Below are 22,431 nucleotides of genomic sequence, written 5' to 3'. Positions count from 1 at the left end.
AGATAATATCATCGCTTAAGGCAAGGACTGGCCATTTTCACTTCTTTTGTGGTGGAATGTCATCAGTTAAGGTGGGGCAGGGCATTTGCACTTCTTTTGTGATTCTTCAGTTACTTCAGACCATCTGGGCATATACGTGCAAGTCACAGGGGATGCGATGGCTTGGCTTGGACTCAGAGGCCCACATTGCCCTCTTCCCTACCTTCCCTACCTTTTCCCTCCTGTGTGGTTCTCTCACAAAGTGAATGGCCTCAGCCACAGCTTCTCTGCAGCTGCATCAGACTGTGGCGAGAGGAGTGGTGGCTGCTGCAGGGCCTGCTGTCCCCACGGAGGCCAGTCTTGCTTGCCGCTGCAGCCTGGGGATCATTTTGCACTGAAAGTATATAATTCTACAGAACGAGAGCCAACATGCTGGTGATGGAGGAGTCTTTATCACGATGCTCTGCATATTTTAATCTTGGGTGGAAAGGATGGAAAAGTATGTGATACCTGTGGTTTGATGTCAGAAGGACGTTGTGAACTTGATGTGGACTGCGGATGTCAAGGTACAACCGGCCCCCCTGGCCTCACTACACGAGACTTCCCCATCTCCCTGCCAGGAACGCACAGGCGTGTGGCCACATCTTATTCCCCATCTCCCTGCCAGGCATGCACAGGCGTGTGGCCACATCCTATGTGTTATCCTTCTCTAGAGTGCGCCTTGTCATGATGCTTAAAGTTACATGGTGATATTGTTCCTCATAGAGTAGGTCCCAAACCGCATTCAACACAGAAATGTACTCTTGCTATTATACACTGAAAGCGCTTTCATATACCAAGTGGGAGAGCAGTCCTGAAATCTGGGCTGGAATCGCAGAAGGAAGGCGTTGGAAAGCAACAGGTTCCCTAGTCCAAAGCTGGTTTTTGATGAGCCTGGAAACACGACCAAGAGAAGTGAATTTGCCTAAGGCCCTGACAGTGTCTCACGGTAGCATCTGAACCTAGCAGTTTCTTGACCTGTTTCTTTAAATGATTAGTCATGCTTCCCCTGATTCCTATGTAAACATATTCCTCATTCATTCTTTCGTTTCAGTGAATTATTGCAGTGCTACCACGTAACAGTATTTGAGTCAAAATGTGGCAGTGTTTATCCCTCTCCAAGGTTTTTAGTTGCACAGTTTTTCAAAGTTGTGCTTACAGTTTCTTGTTGGTTGCAAGGTGTCCTTTTAGAAGCCAATTGTGTGGTGTATTTACGTTGATTGTTGGAGGTAGTTTGGTTAGAACCTACTGCGAGTGGCTGGCGTGGGCCTGGGGGACAGTGACAGCTGCCTGCTTCGTGGGCAGAGATGGAGTAATTGCTTCCTGGGAAGTACCATCCTCCTGGCCACACTCTCCAGCCCATTTCGTTTGTGTTGGTTTCCTCGCATCTGAACGTTTCTGGCTTCATGTGAGTCTCATTTATTTTAGCATAGGACTTCAGGCTGTGGGGAAGAATGGCCATTTTAGCACAGAGATACACAAAGGAACAACTGGCTAAACGTGAGTGAAGACATTCTTAGGGGGTTTTCATTTCTTTTATTCTGTAACAGGCAGTCTGGGAAGCATTCTGGACATGTGGCCTGTGCTGTCACAGTTCCTCCTTGCAGGATTGCAGATGTTTGGAGATTGTCGTGATAACTGTTATCATTGAGAATGTCATTCTCGCAGGCTCTAATAAGTCAGGATTTATTCAGTGTTAATTTGTTAAAGACAACAGTATTTCTAGCTAAATCCACGTGAGCTGTTTCTCCTGGCAGAGTTGCTGGGGGTATTCCCATGGCTTAGTCTTAGTTCAGCACACGCGTTTGAATACTGCTGAAGCTGTGGGGACCCAAAGCGCACCGGAGTGCTTTGCCATATGAGGTGTTAGTCACTGACACACGTCTCAGTCAGACCTGATGGATTCTTGACCCCTTCCTTTTTCACTTTTTTACTTTTTATTTTTAATTTTTGTTTTTTAAGAGCACAACCCCTCAGGTGGCCACCGTGAATCTCTGGTGTTTTCAGTTGGTTGCAGCCTATTTGCCGTCTCTGGTTCAAACATATTCGGAGCCTGCTGATGCTTCCCTCGGTTGTTCTTCTGCTGTGTGACCTCCGCGCCGCAGGGTTCAAGACTGTCAGAGCTGGGAGCCACCTTCACTACTACCAGGGTTTCCAGAACCTCCTTTATCTAGCCCTGGGGATGGAAGAGATGTCATCAGAGGCGGAGGCGTACTAGGTTTACGTGCCATTGGTAACGAATGAGGAGGTTTTCTGTTATATAAGGGGAGCTTCTTATAACGTGCTTTACTAGGGCAAAGAAGTTTTTGAGGTTTGCTTTCTCTGGAAAGACAATTTGTGATCCTGCCCTTGCTTTCAACACAAATATAATTTGCATACCAGTGCGTGTTGTATTACTGAGCACTGGCTGACAAATGGTTCTTAACTCGTCATTCACTCAGCCACTGTTTCTTGAATGGCATACGTGTGCCAGCTGTAGTAGGAACTTACTAGGCTCTAGGACTAACCCTTATGAAACGGGGGTTCCGGGGGAAGCAAATGCATATAACTATAAAAGTTTGTGAGGATATCAGTGGGGGTGCCTATAGGTGCAAAACTTAGTTCATTCCTTGTCCCATCTAGGAGGTTTTGTGTCTTAGCAACGTGTTCCATAGCAACGCATCCCTCTGTCAAAATATTCATCATATTATTTTGAAATTCTCTGCTTAGGTATGTATTCTTCCCACTAAGTTTAGAACTGGTTAAGGACAGGCTATGGGGTATGTATTACATATATATACACACACACATATATTTATATATATACACGTTATCATTGCCAATATGCAATATATATTTATATATATACACACACATATATATTTCTCTCTATATATACACACACCACACACACGTATATACACATATATATGAAACACACACACACACACACTCACACACACTTCTACTGCCAAGCACAGAAAGACAAAACTAGGCAAGGATTCTTTTACTGTTCATGAAAAAATAGATGTGTTTAGTTGAGAACGTCCTTCAGTTGCCAGGGGAAAGACAGGATGGATTCACAAAAGGAGATAGTGGTTTTTTTGTTTTTTGTTTTTTTTCTTTGTTTAACTCTTGAATTCGAAATAATCCAGAATTTTGGAAAAGTTGCAAAAATAGTAGAGAGAATTCCTGTATGCTCTTCCCTCAGATTCCCCAAACATTTCACCCCATTTGTATTTTCTCTTTCTCTCTCTGTGGATATAATTTTTTTTTCCTGAAACGTTTGAGAGTGGAAGGTAGAATGCAGGGTAGGGTGAAAGGCAGAAGGAGAGAGGTGGGTTGGGAGGCTTTTTTTTTTTTTAACCTTCTGAGATGGAGTTTCGCTCTTATCTCCAAGGCTGGAGTGCAATGGCACGATCTCGGCTCACTGTAATCTCTGCCTTCTGAGTTCAAGTGATTCTCCTGCTTCAGCCTCCCAAATAGCTGGGATTACAGGTGCCCACCACCATGCTCGGCTAATTTTTTGTATTTTTAGTAGAGGGGTTTCACCATGTTGGCCAGGCTGGTCTTGAACTCCTGACCTCTGATGATCCACCTGCCTTGGCCTACCAAAGTGCTGGGATTACAGGCGTGAGGCACTGTGCCTGGCGATTGGGAGGCTTTTGCAGTTACCCAGAGCTGTATGATGAGGGCTGGACCTGGTTGGAAAGGATGAGGAAGGTGAGAATTGGTTAGGTCTGGCATATGTTTTGAAAGGAGAGTTTAAATGGGTTGGATGACAAGAGAGAGAAAAAGAAGTTTTAAGGATGATGTCAAGGATTTTAGTCTGAGTAACTGGAAGACTAGAGATGCTGTTATTGGGATTGGGAAGACTGGGAGGAGTGGGTTATAGCAGGGGGAATCAAAAGTGCGTTTTGGGCATGCTAAATTTGAGGTCCAAAAAGAGATGTCAAGAAGTGTTGGCCGGGCACGGTGACTCACGCCTGTAATTCCAGCACTTTGGGAGGCCGAGGCGGGCAGATCACCTGAGGTCAAGAGTTCGAGACCAGACTGAAAATTATTAAAATCAATCATTGATGTTTAATAATTTATAATATTATTGCTTCTAATACCGCTGGGGGTGTACACATACCTGTGATGTCATTCCTAATATCCAGGGACAGAGAGCATGATATTAGTTTTAATATCGCAGTAGGTGTACACTCACCCTGTGACACTGATCCTGATATCCAGGGGGGTAGAGTATGACATGACTCCCAACATAGCAATGAACGGACAGCCACCCGGTCATATTGCTCCTAATATTCACAGAAGTGTATGATATTACTCCCAGTATCGCAGGGAGGGTACAGCTCTTCTGTGATATTGTTCCTAGTATCCAGAGGGGGAGAGGAGGATAATAATTACAGTATCACAGGCTGTGTTCACTCGCCATGAGATATTGTTATTAATATTCTGGAAGGGAGAAGATGATATGACTCCCCATAGAGCAGGAGGCGTACACCCAGCCTGGGATATTGTTCCTAATATCCCAAGGTCGAGAGGTTGATATTACTCCCAGTATCGCAGACACTGTACACCCCCGTGTGATACTCTTCCTGATATCCGGAAGGGGAGAAGATGGTATTAATCCCCATATCGCAGGAGGTGAACACCCACTCTGTGATAGCTTTCCGAATTTGCAGGGGGAGAGAGGATAATATTATTCCCAATATTGCAGAAGATGTACACGCCCCCCCCCCCGTGATATTGTCCTTAATATTCCAAGGCACAGAAGACGATGTTACTCCCAATATCGCAGAAAGTGTACACCCCCCAGTGATGTTGTTCCCATGATCCAGGAGGGAAGAGACTGATATTACTTTCAACCCCTGCACCCTGCAATGCTCTCACCCTGCAACACCGACACCAACTCAAGCTGACATGGGACCAGAGGCGCTGGCTGGGGGTGTTGATGGCTTCTCTTTTCTCCCTTGCCAGACTCAGTAGAGGAAGCTGAGACCGAGCAGCCGCAGGAACGAGGTGGGTTTTGCCCGTGGCTCAGGCTTCCTCTGGTTATGAGCTGGGCCTTGGGGTAATGCCAGGGGAGGTGACAGAGCTGAGTACGGTGGGCATTGGATCCGGCTGTCACCCTTCTGTGGTGTGGGCTGGGGGGACGTCGCCTGAAGTGGGCCTGAACCTCCCATCTACTCTGGCACTGGAGGCTGTGGGGTCCCACACTTCTTCCAGTGAACATGCTGGCCCCCGCCTGGTCCCCGACAGAGGCGGGGCATCCTTTCCACTGCTGGGACCCACGTGTAGCTGTGGGTTCCTTTCTCATGACCTGGAGAAGCTGCAGCTCGCCCTGTGCTCTGCCTCAGAGGTGGGAGGCCACACTGCCCTCAGTGGGTGGCAGAATTCAGAGTCTTAGGTTGCAGGGGCCTCAACTGAGGTCCCTGAAGGGTCTGCTCCTTCCTGAGGGGCTGATTCAGGGAGGCCCTCCCGTCTCCCCTATACGGCTTTGTCTCTTCCCCTCACACAGGGTCCGCATGTGGACAGCCTGGTGATGTGGACGCCCCAAAGGCCCTTGGAAGTTCCCTGGGAATGGGATCCATCCCAGTACATTTGGGATGCAGGCACAAGGTCCCAGAGGCGGCCCGCGAAGCCAGTGGGGAAGGGAAGGCTGTTGTAGGTTTGCCTCGGGGAGGGGGTGGTTCCACCCTCTGCCGAAGTCCCTGGAACAAAGGCACGTGGCTTTCCAGCTGCCCTCGAGGCCAGGGTAGTGGCTGGGAGGGGCTGTGTGCCTCTGCCGGGTGGGGGAGATTTCTTAGCTAATCTAGTGTAGTCAAGTCAGACATTTGTCTCTAAATCATATTTATTTTTTTAATTCCAAGGCTTTACAGATGAAAAAGGAGACAGTTTGTATTGAAAATCCTTTTTACATGTGAGCTTGAAACAGAGTCTGTTTAAATCTAGGTTTTTTCTTTCCCAGTAATGCCTCCTTTCATCCCAGGTTTTCCAACAGGAAATGCGCTTGTTTGCTCACCTCTGGGAGGGGGCTTTGGCTAAGAAGCCAGCAGATGCCAGCGGGCTGCTTGAGCAGCCTGGCCTTTGTTAACCCTTTAGGAACTGTGGGGTTCAGGTTTTCAGACCATCCAAGGTGAAGGTGGCCACAGGGGCCTGGAAGCTTTCCCATCCTTCCTGCAGGGATGGTCCGTTTCCGTGCACGGAGCTGGGTACATGGGTACAACATCCCTGTCCTGTGCTGTCGGTGGCTTTACCAATTTTGCATAGCAACTTTTGAGCTGATCAATAGCTGATTGGCTGTTGGGCATTTCATGGATTCCTTTACCCCATCGGGGGGCCGGATATGCTGACAAAAGTTACATTGGTAGTTGTAGTGCTGCATATACATGGGTCCAGTTAGGCTTGCTTTCTAAAGGGAAAGGCATCTCTGAGGGATCACTGAGCTGACATAGTGCCCTAAAACCGTGCTGTCAGGTGGGCGACAAAGCAGGACGGGAGGGTGATTTTGTAGGATAGTCGGGCCACGGGCCTGCGTGTTCTGTCCCCATAGTGCCGGAGTTCCTACGTGCTCCAGGCCCCGGGTTTGTATTGCGCATAATTCTCAAGGGCTCATGGCAAGCTGCACCAGGGACACAGGGGGCAGGGATGCGGGGACCCTTTCCCCAGTGGACCAAGGACTCACTGCTAGACTCTAATCTGTCTAGGTGTTTTTGTGACTTGCAGAAATACCTCCACCTTGCCTGGGCCCGGAGCCACAGGAGACCCTGCGGAAGATGAAGAATGTTCTGGAACAATGTAAGACCTGCCCAGGCTGCCCCCAGGAGCCAGCATCCAGCAACGTGAGCTTGCAGGACCCCGAGGAGCCCTCCTTCTGCTTGGAAGCTGAGGATGACTGGGAGGACCCAGAGGCCCTGAGCTCACTGCTGCTGTTCCTGAACGCCCCCGGGTACAAGGCCAGCTGACGTGGCGCTGCCATGGCTGAGCAGCGTGTTCTGCAGCTTTAGCGACGAGGAGCTGACTGGGCACCTGACACAGGCCCGAGGGGCGGCCAAGAAAGCTGGCCTCGTCACGGCCCTGGCCAGACTCTGCTTCCTCCTGGGGCGGCTGTGCAGCAGGAGGCTCAAGCTGTCCCAGGCCTGGGTGTATTTTGAGGAAGCACCGGGGGCCCTGGAGGGCAGCTTTGGGGACCTGTTCCTGGTGGTGGGTGTGTATGCCAACCTGGCCAGCATTTACTGGAAGCAGAAGAACCGAGAGAAGTGTACACAGGTGGTTCCCAAAGCCATGGCCCTGCTCCTGGGGACGCCTGGCCACATCTGCAGCACTGAGGTGGAGGGAGAGCTCCTACAGTTGGCGCTGCGGCAGGCGGTGGGTGGCCAGAGCCTGCAGGCCGAGGCCCGGGCCTGCTTCCTGCTGGCCAGGCACCACGTGCACCTCAAGCAGCCCGAGGAGGCCCTGCCCTTCCTAGAGCAGCTGCTGCTTTTGCACAGGGACTCGGGAGCCCCAGAGGCTGCGTGGCTCTCAGACTGTCACCTACTCCTAGCTGACATCTACAGCTGCAAGTGCCTGCCCCACCTGGTGCTGAGCTGTGTCAAGGTGGCCTCATTGAGGGCACAGGACTCGCTGAGGAGCATGAACCTGGTGCTCCAGAACGTCCTCCAGCCCCACAGCCTGCCCACCCAGACTTCCCACTACCTCAGGCGAGCGCTGGCCTCCCTAACCCCGGGCACAGGCCAGGCGCTGCGCGGGCTTCTCCACGCCTGCCTGGTCCAGCTGTACAGCCACCGTGGCTACCACGGCCCGGCCATCACCTTCCTGACGCACGCGGTGGAAGCCAGTGCTGTTGCCGGAGTCCGTGCCATCGTGGACTGCCTGCACGTGCTTCATGGGCAGAGCCCAGTGGCCTGGACATCCTGCAGTCTGTCCAGTGGTGGCCAGCGAGGACCAGGAGGGTGTGATTGCCAACATGGGGGCCATGGCTCTGAAGAGGACGGGTCGGATGAGGCAGGCAGCCGAGAGCTACTACCGTGCCCTACGGGTGGCTCGGGACCTGGGCCAGCGGAGGAACCAGGCAGTGGTGCTGGCCAACTTTGGGGCCCGGTGCCTGCATGTGGGTGCCAGCAGGCTGGCCCAGCACGACCTCCTGGAGGCCATGAGGCTGTTCTCGAGGCTGCCCTGTGGAGAGTGTGGCCGGGACTTCACCCATGTGCTCCTGCAGCTGGGCCACCTCTGCACCCACCAGGGCCCGGCTCAGCAGGGCAAGGGCTACTATGAGTGGGCCCGTCTGGTCGCCGTGGAGATGGGCCACGTGGAGAGTGAGTGCCCCAGTTCCTCCTGTGCACCTTCCGTGGCCACCTGGGTCAGAGCACACCTGGGGTTTGTGATTCAGAAACAAGTGATGGTTTTTCCACCATCGAAAGTGCTGCGTCATGGCCAACAGCAGATGTTGTCAAGCGCCCTGGAGACAGGCCGTTCCCATGCAGGGGCAGGCCCTCTGTGCCCTACTGGGGCAGCCAGCTCTTCCCGGTTTGCCCAGGGACCATCCTGCCTTGAGCACTGAAAGTCCTGCATGCTGGGAATCCCTAGACATAACCCTGGGGTGGAGGCAGGCTCTGCTGAGCTGGGACTTGGGGCCCCTCCATGAGCCAGGCCTGGAATGCCGGTTCTTGTGCCCATGTTATCTGCTTGGTATAGCGGCAGCCTGTGCACCTGTCATCCCACTTCACAGAGGACACGGGGCAGGTGATTGCCCAAAGCCGCAGAGCGGTTCATGCAAAAGCAGTTTGTTGTGCAGAGTGGGCCAGGCCCCACCCACAAATGGGGCTTGTGGGGTCCTCGGGTGGCAGGGGCTGAACATGGGAATGTGAGCTTCAGGCCAGAGAAGCCACAAAAGGGTGAGTGGCATGATGGCGGGGCAGCACTTGGCCCCGGGTTAGGGAAGTCTCTTTAGTGTGGGACCAGAGGGTTGAGAGGATTTAGTCAAGTAATAGATGGTGGTGGTAGGGGAGAGGGGCTGGTGGTGTAGCCTGTGTGAAGGCCCAGGGGTGAGCTAGTGAGGATGAGTGGCGGTGGGTGAATGGTGGTGGGTGGTGGGTGAGCGGGAGTGTGAGCAGGGTTGAGTGAGCCGGGCTTACATAGGGAGGTGCAGAGTTGGGAGTGGGTGGGTTGGGTGCTGTATGGTGAGCAGCTCTTCTGCAGATCTAAGCAGGGCCTGGGGCCTCAGGCTGTGGCTTGGCCTTTTCCCCAAGAGCACTGGGGAGCCATGGAGTGCTATAGAACAGTCACTGCAGACTGAGCAGTGAACGGACAGTAGGTGGGCAGGGCTGTCTGAAAGCTAGGCCGCAGGAATAGGATATAGGATAGATGAGGAAGTTGAGTCTAGGGAAATGACCAAGACAAGGGATGCTGTTGCGGATCCCCTCTGCCTTGCAGTGCTTTGTCCATCCTCCCAGGATGGACGTCATGGCATAGTGAGACCACTCAGAGGTGCCTCCTGTGGCCTGGCCCAGAGCCCCAGGGGCTGTGGCCAAATCTGCCCATTTCCCAGCACAGGCCTGTCACCCACTCCTGGCCCTAGGAGGGATGAGATTTTGGAGAGGACCGTGTGAAGGGGCCCCGGTCCCGCACATCTGCCCAAGGAGGGGTGGGGGGTTCAGACCCAGGCTTCTTCCCCAGGGGCATTCTCTGACTAGAAGGAGACCCTCCAGGAACCCAGCGCCCAAGCCCCCACTGCGGGGAGGGGCACAAAGAGGGCGGGGGGGGGGCAGGGCAGGGAGGGGGAGCACAGGGAAGCTGGCCCAGGGCCACAGCAGCCCCTGTCCTTGGGATCATCTGGTTTCTTGGCATCAGATTCTTTGAGCTGCTGGGCCTGGGGTCGTCCCAGGGCTGCGGATGGCCCGAGTCCCAGCTTGAGCCTCTCTTGTTGGGTGACACGTCTTCCCATCCCTGCCTGCACACCTCCCCAAAGGTCATCTCAACCCCAGCAGAGGCAGTACGTGCAGTCGGGGCTATTCTTCTACTAGGGTGGCTTTCATCATCTGACCTCTGCCTGCCCCGAGTCTTCACTCCTGGCCTTCATCTGTCCCCTTAAATGTGACCACAGCAGCCAGAGCCCGTTGTGTCACCCGCTTCCCTGGGGCAGGGTTTCAAGGTCTCACGTCCCATATGTGGCCCACTTGGCTTCCCCCGAGCATCCTGACCTGGTGGGGTAACCATGGCCCTGGCCACCCCACTCACAGGGCCCGGTGACATTGCTGCAGTCACACCCTCTCGACTGTCGGACTTACTGAGAGAGCAGGGAAGGAGCCAGATTCCATGGGGACCTGGGAGACTGGCTCCAGTCTTGGCCTCAGGTTCACAGAAGGAAAATGGGCCAGTGTGCTAGAGCCATGCTTCTCAAAGTATGGTGCCTGGACCAGCAGAGCAGCATCCATGTCACCTAGGAGCTTGTGGCAAGTGGGAGTTCTAGGGCCTGGCCCAGGCCTGTGGAGCCAGAAGGTCTGGGGGCAGGGCCAGCAAGCTATACAGACAGGCCTCGGGGTGACTGCGATGCCTGCACATCTTGAGAACCATCGGCCTAGATAGCCTCTGAATACTAACGTCTCCTGGTGCGTCTGGAGAAGACACAGGCCATGTCTGGGAGGCAGGGGAGATGGACTAGCACACTTCTCCTGCCACAGGGCAGCATGATGCTCGATTCCCTCAGAAGGATGTCCTTCATCTTTTCCATGCCGTGTGTGTTCACCCTGGCCCTCCCAGCAGCCTGGGAAGGGCAGAACACTGCACACACAAGGGGGCCATTCCCAGTCCCCACATTCCAGATTCATCTGTCACCAGACCCACGGGAGGAGGCAGACTGGTTCCAGGAGGATGAGAGCCCTTGTTCTGACACTGTGTCTGATTCCAGGGCCTACAAATCCGCTCTGGACTACACCAAACGAAGTCTGGGGATTTTCACTGACCTCCAGAAGAAAGAGTTGGCAGCACATGCCTGGCTGCAAGCAGGGAAGATCTATTACATCCAGCAGCAGAGCGAGTTGGTGGACCTGTACATCCAGGTGAGTGGCAAGGGCTGCAGGAGGGCCCCTGTGCTGTTCACTGTCTGTCTGTCCATCCATTCATCCATCCATCCATCTGTCCATTCATCCATCCTTTTATCATCCATCTATTCACCCGTCTATCCATCCATTCACGTGTCCATCCACCCATCCATTCATCCGTCCATCATGTTTACCTGTTCATCCATCCATCCTTCCATCATCTACCCATCCACCTGTGGGTCCATCCATCATCCATCCAACTGTTCATCCTTCTGTTCACCTGTTCGTCCATCCATTCACCTGTTCATCCATTTTTCCATTATCCATCCACCCACCAACCTACCTATTAATACATCCCTCCATTCATCTGTCCATTTGTTTATCCATACATTGGTCTATCCACCCATCTATCCATCCATATGCACATACATCATCTACCCTCCACCCATCCATACATTGTCTACCTACCCATACATACACACAACATTCTAACCACCCACCCATTCATCTGTCCATCCATCCATCCATGTCTATACATCTATTGATCCATTCATCCATCCATCCACTCATTCCTAAGCCACTGCTGAGCATCTGTTGTATGCCTTTTCCCTCTGTCCAACTGGTTCCCTCATATCCTCCCCCAATGGCCAGCATCTTCTCCCTGAGGGCAGAGGCGGGGCCCCTCACAGTGCCCAGCACCTGCTGGTGTACAGCACATGCTCAAATAATGTGGCCACTCAGTTAACACACAGAAGAACCTGCTCCAGGCGACACGTGGCACATCTCCTTACAAAATGCATCTATCGTAGCGGCTGTTTTCAGAGGCTTTCCCAAACAGTGTGATCTGGAACAACTTGTGAAGCCCATGAACCTGGTGAAGCTTTCATCATTGAGCACCTGCTGTATACCTCCTTGAGCTGAGGAGAGGGATCAAGAGCTCATGGCCAAGAGGGGACCAGGCCCACCCACAAACACTGTTGGTGTGCAGTCCGGAGCTGTGGCAGGGATGTGGCAATGCAGAAAGGAGCCGGGGGATGGGCTCCCAGCAATCTGGGGGCCACGGAGACTGGTTTGAATCCAGGGAGAGTGGGCTAGGGCTAGCCCTGGTGGTAGGATTCACAGGTGTCGGGCTCCCGGGCTGCAGCTGCTCAGTCACCTCCTGGCACTCAGGTTCAGCAGTTCATTGTCCTCATGCCAGTGGTGGGGGCAGCCCTAATGCCCAGGGTCTGAAAAATGCTCAGGTGTACCTGCAGTGTGTGACAGGAAGGAGGCTGGTGAAGGTGGGCGTGGCCACCTCGCCAGGTGTGGGTCTTGAGGGAACTTCTGCCTCCTTTCAGGGGGCACAGAATGTGGCCCTGTACACAGGCGACCCCAACCTGGGGCTGGAGCTGTTTGAGGCAGCTGGAGACATATTCTTCAGTGGGGCCTGGGAGCGGGAGAAAGCCGTGTCCTTCTACCCGGTGAGCTGGCCTGTGGGCTGATGTGGGTGAGCCTCAGGGGGCACCTGGAGGGCTGAGGCACAGGTGTGGCAGGGCAGAGGCCTCGCACCTGGAGGCAGGGCCACCCATGCACATGCTTGGTTTCCTAGTGGTCTCCCCGGGAATGATACTGTGCCTGGGACAAATGCTTGGGGCCTGGACATGGCAATGGCCTTACCCTTGCACCTGATGCTCTCAAGCAACCATGAGCAGGAAGTCCTGTCCCCATCTTACAGATGAGGAAACTGAGGCTCAGAGAGGCACAGGGACATGTCAAAGGACACAGCATGTCAGTGGGAGGTCCAGGACTGCATGCATCCCAAAGCGGGGACGGCTTCTCCCTTTCTCTGAGCTCACGGTGTGGCTCAGCCCTGGGCAGAGATAAATATGTTTTTAGAGAGGAGTGCTGGCTCCCCCCAGTCAGACCCCCGGTGCCCAGGTGGGAGAGGCTGGGTCTGAGGCTGCCGGGTGTAGCTGGATGGGCCTCGGGTGACTCTTCAGCCCCCAACTTGGGTGTTTGAATTGTGCTTTATCTGAGAGCACAGAGCTGCGTCGAGATCCAGGGGTAGCTGGGGCGTGGGAAGCTCCAAGCACATGTTCGGGCTCTGAGGGGGGCGCTGGACAAGGTGGGTGCTGCGGGAAGCCTGACCCCACCTGCCTGTGTGGTAGGACCGGGCCCTGCCCCAGCAGTGACTACCGGCAACTGCAAGGCGGAGCTGTGGCTGTGCAACAAGCTGGTGGCACTGCTGGCCACGCTGGAGGAAGCCCAGGAGGGCACGGAGTTTGCCCACATGGCCCTAGCACTCAGCATCACTCTGGGTAAGTCCCCTGAGCCCCCACCCTGCCAGGACCCACACTTTGCCAGAGCCCAGCCTCCAGGTCTTCAGGGAAGGAGCTGAAACACCTGCCGGATTTTCCTGATCTTCTGCCCAGGCAGGCAGATCTGGTCAGCTGGCTTCCCCGTCTGGCCGTGGGGCACATCCCGAGGTCTCTCACGCGGTGCTGAGCCCCCTGCCTGGCTGAGCTCTGCTTCCTCTGCCTCTTCCCGCTGCTGACCACAAGGGCTGCCCAGTGTGGCCTGTGCCTTCCAGACATGCCAGGCATCTCGTTGGTCCCTGTGCCTGGCTGAATGGCATATTCCCTTTCTCTTGTGCCCTTCCCACCCTCATCAAGCACACAGCTCTCTGGCTGATGAAGTCCCAGTTCCCCTCCCAGCAGCCTGCCCTTTAAGGTCGGGCATCCCCTGGTGCTGTGCCAGGGTTGTCTGTCTGCCTCCAGGGGCAGGGAGCCCTGGGCAGGCCGCATGCCCCAGCGCCTTGTGCCCCGGGCCCAGTACACAGTAGGTGTGCAGCTGTGTGGGAATGCATTGAATGCAGGCTCCACGGCACTCGCCCTGAAAAGGGAAAGATATCGGAGACAGCCGAGGTGGGTTTGCACATCTGTGGGGGGACCTGGAGCTCAGGCACGCAGTGACTCCCCAGGGTAGGGGGCTCTGATCGTGACACACCCAAGAGTCGGATGTCACGTCTGTGGGTTGCCTGGAGCCCTGGAGCACCTGGACTGCATGGTTTTTGGGCTCCCCTGGTTAAAACCAGTGAGCAAAGGCAGGTCACTATGTGTAGGCAGAGCTGGGCCATCCAAGTCCGACTTTGCCAAAGCCTCACAGTAGACGGGGGCAGGCCTTATTAGTTCTGCTTTGCAGATGGGAAAGTGAGTCTGGGAACCCGGAAGGGACTGGCCAGAGCTGCCCAGGTGACTGCAGGTGCCTGGAGGCAAGCCAGGGGCTGCCCGGGGTCTGCATACCTGCTCCTAAGGGGCCTGTGCCCTGCCTGCCCAAGGAAGCCACGTCCTCACACCTGCCCCTTTGGCCTACACCCCAGGGGACTGGCTGAATGAGTGCATGGCCTACCACCGGCTGGCCGCCCTGCACCACCGGCTGGGTGACGGCGAGCTGGCGGAGCACTTCTATCTCAAGGCCCTGTCGCTCTGCAACTCGCCGCTGGAGTTCGACCAGGAGACCCTCTACTACCTGAAGGTGTACCTGGTGCTCGGCGACATCATCTACGACCTGAAGGTGGGTGGGAGGGGCAGGGCTCGGGGTGTTCCCGGCCCCCTTGGAGAGGGATCTCCACCCAGACCCCAGAGGCCTGGGTTCCAGCCTTCCTTAGGAATGGCCCAGTGGCCTCCCGGGAGCTCTGCACCTGGCTGGAGGAGCCGGCAAGGTTAGCAGATACAACCCAGCTCCCAAGCTGGCCAGGCCCCACCAAGAACTCAGTCTCAGCCAAGGAGGCTGACACATGAGTATGCAATGGTGGCCTCTGGGTAAAGGGGGAGCGTAGTCGGGAGGCCCTCCTGGAGGAGGTGACACCAAAGCTGAGTCTTGACAGTCAAGTGTCAAGTTGCATTTGACAAAAACAGGGTCGGGAGGAGGACATTTAGGAGGATGGCATCATCCTCACGTTGAATCCACGTTGCAAGATCCAACCCAAATCCCAGCGCCTCCTCTAGGAAGCCTGCCCAGGGTGCCAGCCTGCACCGAGCAACTCCTTCCTGGAGTCCCGAGACACCTTGAATCTTCACATCACCCAGGAAGGGTGGGGTGGGGCCAGTGTCTTACCGTGTGCTTCACAGACAGGGAAACCCCAGCGCAGGGCAGGTGCAATGGGGTGGGGCCCAAGCCAGCCAGACTGAGGCCTTGCTGGGTCGGGTCTATCTCGAGGGAAGATGCTGGGACCTGTACTCCCTCTGCCCCCAGCCCTGGAGGAGTGGAGAGCTGGGAGTGGCAGACTCAGACCTGGGATGTCTGCACCCCTCTGTCCACGAGGTGCCCACCCCTCCTCAGCATCGCACTGGTACTGCGTCAGTGCTCCTTATGGGCTGAGGGGCCAGGGCACTCCAGTCCAGGAACTGAGATCTTGGGGACCTTAGAACAACATGAGGAGCTGGGGCAGCCTTAAGACCCCACCCCGAATCCCCCACCACAGGCCTGGGGCTGCCCAGGAGGCCCCCGCCCAGTGCTGGTGACACCTGGTGCTCAGAAGCTGTCACGGTGGCCTCCCAGGTCCCAGCCAGACAGGGAGGTGCCAGGTGTCAGGCCCAGAGGGACACTGCTCACTGCTCAGGGGCTCACCTGGGATCCAGGGGACGGGCCTCCCAGAAGAGGCCTCTCTCTCTCTTGGTCAAGCCTGCCACCCACTCCGCCTGCCCAGGAGGAAGGAAACGGCCAAGTAGTACCTGAGATGCCAACGTCCACGGTTGAGGTCGAGGGGCAGAGGCCTCCTTCAACCTCCTTCCCATGCACAGCCCTCTGGGCCTCATCGTGACTATGCTGTCCACAGGAAGGCCCCTTTGGAATTCCCAAGGGAGGCTGTCTTTCCAAGGCCACACCCTCCTCCTTGTATAGGAGGCTCTGGACCCAGGGCCCAGAGGAGTGGGAGAGAAAGCCGGGCTGGATGGGGCCTGGAAGGCTGGCGGAGAGGCAGGGGTAAATGGGCATCCTTGCTGATTGCCTCTAAAATGGGGTCCCCTTTAGTCTACACATGAGAGTGAGCCCTGGAATAGGGTGGATTAGGTGTGTCCTGGCTCAGCCTGCCACTCACTAGCTGCTGCACACACTACAGGCACATTGACATGTACAGGCACACGCACACTCAGGCGCACACACACACACACACACACAGGCCTGCCTGCACTGAGCAACTCCTTCCTGGAGGACACACACACGCATACGCAGAGACATATGCTTTGGCTGGCTCCTTCCTGTTTACTTGGGATGCCCCCACTCCTTCAGGAAGCCCTTGCCTCCCACCCCTGGCTGAGTCTGGGGCCTCCTGGGCCCCCCACAGGCTTCTGGGCTTCCCTCTACCACAGCCCGGGCCACCCTGTATGGTCAGTGTTCACTCCCAGGTCCCTCAGCCTGGGAGCAAGGATGTTAGGCTCAGCCATACACCCAGCACAGAGTCCAGTGTTCGGCTGGGCGGAGACTCAGGGCCTTCTCACGCCCCTGCTCCGTGTGTGGGGCGGGGCAGTCAGGGAATGGACTGCTGCATCTTGGACTTTGCCCTTGGCCCTGGGAGGCATCTTGAGATGGTAAAGGGGGACAGGCCAGGCTCGAGACTTAGGTCCCTTGGGTGACCCCCATGTGGAGGCGGCACCTGGGGAGAAGCCGGGTGGGGGATGGGACGGTCAAGGAGGAGGTATGGGAGGCCAACCCAGGGATGGTGAGTTTGAGCCAAAGATGCATTGAAAACAGGAGTGGATGTCTGGGGAGTCACGCTCCGTCAATATTTCAGGGAACATTGCCAGAGAGGACACCTGGGAGATGGTTGTGTACCTGGCCTGGCCCTTGGAGGGCCTGGAAATGGTCAGCAAGGACAGGGGCCAGAGGGGAGCCTGGGTCACTCAACGCTGTGCCCCTGCTGGGGCTTGGAGCCATGGGTCCTGCATGGAACTCTCAGAGCAGGCAGGATCGGCCCTGACCTCAGCCCATGGGGAAAGCAGCCACTGCCTGCAGAGAGGGTGGGACTGGGGCAGGAGGCTGCATGTGAGTGGGGGCGTAGGGACAGTCAGGAAGTATTCCAGGGGTGTCAGGGTCATCCCCACCTCCTGCAGCTGAGACCACAGCAGTGTCACAGGCTTTAGGGCTCATGGGGTGAGCCAGGATTGGCTGGACATATGGAAGGACCCGGAGACAGGAACGCCCTCTGGGAAGACAGACTCTGAGTCCCCCTTTTGCTGACCATGGCCTGTCCCCTTCAGGACCCGTTTGATGCAGCCGGGTACTACCAAGCTGGCACTGGCAACCACTGTGGACCTGGGCAACAAGGAGGCACAGCTGAAGATCTACACGCGGCTGGCCACCATCTCCCACAACTTTCTCCTGGACCGCGAGAAGTCGCTCTTCTTCTACCAGAAGGCCAGGACCTTCGCCACAGAGCTCAACGTCCGCAGGGTCCACCCGCCTCCTCTGCCACTCTGCGGGTGGGCCCCCTTAGGTTGGCCCCCAGCCACCCTCGCTGAGGACAGCATCCGAGGGAGTGGGTTTTGTGCAAGGAGGGTGGTCTCCTGCCTCCCGTGGCTCATTTTCTGGGAAATGGAGGCATGAAAGCAGGGGTCAAATAGCAGTAAAGTTTTTTTTTTTTTTTTTTTTTTTTTTTTTTTTTTTTTTTTTTTTGCAATAACCTACCGAAATCCCCGGGGCATCCTTCCCTGTGTGCTTCCTGGGGTGTGTCTAGGGGCCAGCTCCTTCCCTGGTGGCAGCCCTCTGATCTTGGGAATGGGAAGGACCCTGAGTCCAACACACCTGGGCCAGGTCACCATGAGCCTCGGTTTCCTTGGTGGCCAGAAGGGAGATGGTGAACTCCCTGGGCAGCTCCCTGCTCAGAGCTTTTGCTGTAGGTCTCATGCCACCCTTGCCTTTAACCTTCAGGCCACTGTGCCCGGATGTGGGGGCTGCTAGTGCCCCTGTTCACCATTGAAGAAACAGAGGCACAGAGAGGTTAAGTGTCTGGCCCACCATCACAAAGCAGGTAGGGGCGGAGACAGAGCCCAGTACACTGACCAACACACCACCCTGCCAGCCTGCTGCCAGGAAGGTGTCCCCCATTAGGACCCAAGGTCAGCTCCTGATCCTCTCTTGTGTCAGGAGAGCCACAGGCCAGTGAGGGTGGCCCCGGGGATCCCTCACTCAGTGTCCTCTGCTCCCAGACTTGGCTGGGCCGAGCCTGGCCAGTCCCACCTTTGGCCACTGATCAGCCCTGCGGGAAGTGAGATGCAGGGATCTACACAGACTGCCTATGTAGACGCTGCTGCCCAATGTTGAAAGCCTTATCTGGGCTGCCCCCCAAGCCGTCCCCACATACCCCTCCTCTTCCGGCCCCCAGCCCTCATCCCAGTCCCAGGAATCCAGGTTTTCCTTCTTGGAATCTCTTGGCCCCAGGGAACATGGCTCACACGGTCTCTTTGCCAGTTTACAGCAAGTAAACCGAGGTTCAGAGACTGTGGGTGTCCCACGTGATTCTTACATACATTGCACTCTCCCAGGCCCCTCTTTTAAACTTTAAATGAGGTGACATTCACATCGCATGTGATTAACTATTTCAACGCCAATCATGTGTTGGCATTTGTGCATTCACAGTCCTGTGCAACCACTCACGCCATCTAGTTTCAAAATGTTTTCATCTCCCCAGAAGAAACCTCCCATCCTCACTAAGCAGTTACCACTCCTTGGTATCCCCCAAGCCCCTCGTTTAATGAAAGGGGAAACTGAGGCCCGGAGAGAGACTTGCCAGTGGGAGGAGCTCTGAGAAGGAATCAGGCACCCATCTGCTGCTTCAGTCCTGGTTTGGCTTTCCACCCAGCAGAGGTGACAGAGCCTGGAGGTTCTGGGAGAGCCAGAGCCCTGCCCGGAGCCTCCCCACCAGGGGGCAGCAGAGAGCTTTCCAGAACCTGCCGCGGGGCTGGCGGGAAGCAGTGGGTCAGATCTGCTGACAAGCCTCATTCATGTTGACCCCAGATCGCTGTCTCTGTGGGTTGATCTTGGGAATTGGAGGCCGCATGATTGGAAACATGAAGACGGCTCGGCCTGGCTGGAGCAGCGGGAAGCGCCGTCACGTTTACTGAGGACACAGACCTCCTGCCCGCTGGGCCGAGCCTGCAGCCATTCTTCTCAGGGTGGGGTCCGCAGGTCCAGGTTGCTCTCGGCCCCCGACCCGCCTCAGAGTCTGGGGGACTTTGGAACTGTGCCTCCCCATCTCCACCCACCGTGGCTAGTGCCATGAGGGGCCTGGATCCTGGGATCCTGTTCCTCTTGGGCAGCAGAGACTGGGGGACCAGAGGAGATGATGGGTCTTCAAGCCCCACATTCAAACCCCAGCCCACCACTCAGTCTGGGGGTGCGGGGTGAGGGAGTTGATTTCTCTGAGCCCCAGTTTGGTCACCACTAAAATGAGGTCGACCTACTGGGGCAGACTGCCTGCTCCAGGGCTAATAGAGGCCTATTTCCTACTGACAATACTTCTTACTCCTAGGAACAGCTCCAACAACCACACACTAGAGAACATTCAACCCACGCCAACTTGTCAGAGGCACGTGAACCAGAGCAACTCCATCTTCAATGGGGGCTGGGTAAAGGGAGGCTGAGACCTGCTGGGCCGCATTTCCAGGAGGCTAGGCATTCTTAGTCACAGGATGAGATAGGAGGTCGGCACAAGATACAGGTTATAAAGACCTTGCTGATAAAGCAGGTTGCAGTACAGAAGCCAGCCAAAGCCCACCAAACCCAAGATGACCACGAGAGTGGCCTCTGATTGTCCTCATGGCTCATTATGTGTTAATTATAATGCATTAGCTGCTGAAAGACACTCCCACCAGCGCCATCAGTTTACAGATGCCATGGCAACATCTGGAGGTTACCCTACATGGTCTAAAAAGGAAAGGACAGAAACTCTCAGTTCTGGGAATTACTGGAACCCCTTTCCTGGAACACTCATGAATAGTCCAACCCTTGTTTAGCGTATGATCAAGAAATAACCATGAAAATGGGCAACCAGCAGCCTTTGGGGCCACTCTGCCTATGTAGCAGCCATTCTTTTTTTTTTTTGGAGGTTGCCCAGACTGGAATGCAGTGGCGTGATCTTGGCTTACTACCACCTCCGCCTCCTGGGTTCAAGCGATTCTCCTGCCTCAGCCTTCCTAGTAGCTGGGACTACAAGCACCTGCCACCACACCCAGCTAATCTTTTGTATTTTAGTGGAGACAGGGTTTTGCCATGTTGGACCAGGCTGGTCTCGAAGTTCTCACCTCAGATGATCCACCTGCCTCGGCATCCCAAAGTTATGGGGTTACAGGAGTAAGCCACTGCACCCGACCAGAGTAGCCATGCTTTTAATTCTTTTCTTTCCTAATAAACTTGCTTTCACTTTATGAACTTGCCCCGAATTCTTTCTTCTGTGAGATCCAAGAACCCTCTCTTGGGGTCTGGATCGGGACCCCTTTCCAGTAACTTACTTAACCTCTCAGACCCTTCATCTCTTCATCTGTAACCAAAGACAAAGCCTCCCCCGAGGTTCCAACAGTGAGGAGAGAACGCATGGGAAACGAGGGGCACGGAGTTGGTGTGCAGAACCAATGTCACAGACTGGCTGTCAAGCCACTGTCATATTGGAAGTAATATCATGCTCTCGCCCACAAGTTACGAGGAACAGTATCACAGGGGGGTGTGTACCTTCTCTGGTAGCGGGAGTAGCATCATCATCTCTTCCTTTAGATGACAGGAACAATATCACAGGGTGGGTGTACACACCGTGTTTTTGGAAGCAATGTCATTCTCTCTTCTAGGTTTTACGATGCATACCACAGGCGGGGTGTACACCCCTTGTTATATTGGATGGAATCTCAACCTCTTTCAACCTGTATCTTTAGAACAATATCCCATGGGGGTTGTACGTCTCTTCAATATTGGTAGTAACGCCATCTTCTCCTTTCCTGGATATAAGAAACAGTATCACAGGAGGGGTGTACACCCCTTGTAATATTGGTAGTAATATCACCTCCCCCCTGTGGATATTAAGGACAAAATCCCAGGGTGGCTGTAAGGTTCCTACTTTATTGGGAGTAATATCGTCCACTCACCCCCTGGATAAGAGGAACCATATCACAGAAGAATTGTCCACCCCCTTCGATATTGTCAGCTGTGTCATCTTCTTCCCGCCTGGATATTAGGAACGATGCCCCAGGGTTGGGGGCGGTGTACACCCACTGCGATATCGAAAGTAAAATCAGCCTCTTTCCCGCTGGATATTAGGAACTCTATCACAGGTGTGTGTGCACCTTCTGGGATATTGGGAGTACTATCAGCCTCCACTCCGCTGCATATTAGGAACAATATTCGGGGGGCAGTGTGGTTACACCCCCTGCGATACTGAGAGCAATATTCTTTCTCCTGTACAGTAGGAACTACATCACAGGGGTCTGTACACCTTCTGCGATATTGGGATTAATGTCATCCTCTCCCCCACTGAATGTCAAAAACAACATCCCAGAAGGGTGTACACCCCCTGCGATATGGCCAGTAATATCATCGTCTCTACCTTTGGATACTAGGAACATCATCACAGAGGGTGTGTACACTGCCCTGCAATATTGGGCATAATGTTATCCTGTCTTCCCCTGGATATTAAGAACGATATCCCTGGTGGTGGGGGGTGGATTACATTAAGAACAATATCACTGGGTGGGGGTACACCCCCTGCGATATTGGGTGTAGTATAAACCTCTCTTCCCTAGGATATTAACAATATCACAGGAGGGGTGTAGAGCCACGGCCCCTGCGATATTGGGAGTAACAGCCTCTTCGACCTGTGGCCTTTCTATGGAATCTCCTATGACGGCCTGATAAACAGTGTCTGACCAAAAAATTGACTGGCCGGGGTAATGCTGCACCACGTGCGGGGTGCGAGGGTGGAAGCACGTGTGGACATCTACAAGGTGCTGAAGGAGAGTGAAGCCAGCGATGACCGGACCCTAATGGCATTCAACGGACAGGAGTCAAGCGCGGGGCCCAAGGAAGTCCAGGAAACGAGCCGGGGCCAGCCTCGGCAAGGCCAGCATAGCACTAGGGAACGCAACAGGGAAAAGCCCAGGAGAGAGATGGCCCTCAGCTCAAGAGGGAGGCACAGGAGGCTTCAGCTGACCTCATGGCCCCTCTGCTCTCTTCCCTGCACTGGAACTCAGTTCTGAAGGAAGAACCCGGAGCAGAACTACTGTTTTCCGAGGTTCTGTGCCACGCTGAACTAAGGAGTCTTCAACAGGGCTGGGAGTTTTCACCGCAAACTCTGGAGGCCTTTTGGATGTGAACATCTAAGGTAAAGGCCTGCGGCTGCTCTCCAGGAGGCACCAGGCAACCAAGCCAC

At 54.9% G+C, this 22,431-nt stretch overlaps 2 protein-coding genes across 3 annotated transcripts in view; both read left to right on the top strand.

Moving 5' to 3' along the window:
• The window catches only part of LOC141407972 (SH3 domain and tetratricopeptide repeat-containing protein 1-like), a 217,533-nt gene that overhangs the window by 187,708 nt on the left and 7,394 nt on the right, over window positions 1–22,431 (top strand). The gene's annotated exons all lie outside the window — the stretch shown is intronic.
• On the top strand, window positions 2,110–20,443 carry LOC135966376 (SH3 domain and tetratricopeptide repeat-containing protein 1-like; the record flags this gene model as incomplete). The annotated part of the gene is given in 14 exon segments (XM_065525145.2): window positions 2,110–2,251; window positions 4,981–5,022; window positions 6,730–6,964; window positions 6,966–7,903; window positions 7,906–7,926; window positions 7,929–8,404; window positions 10,869–11,060; window positions 12,380–12,502; window positions 13,190–13,202; window positions 13,205–13,339; window positions 14,401–14,594; window positions 17,279–17,308; window positions 17,310–17,513; window positions 17,516–20,443. Coding segments are annotated over 14 exon segments (2,769 nt in total), but the record flags the coding sequence as incomplete, so codon positions are not given.

This window comes from Macaca fascicularis, chromosome 11 (genome assembly GCF_037993035.2).
Source record: "Macaca fascicularis isolate 582-1 chromosome 11, T2T-MFA8v1.1".
Lineage (NCBI taxonomy): Eukaryota > Metazoa > Chordata > Mammalia > Primates > Cercopithecidae > Macaca > Macaca fascicularis.
This window is presented reverse-complemented; position numbering and strand designations above follow the sequence as displayed.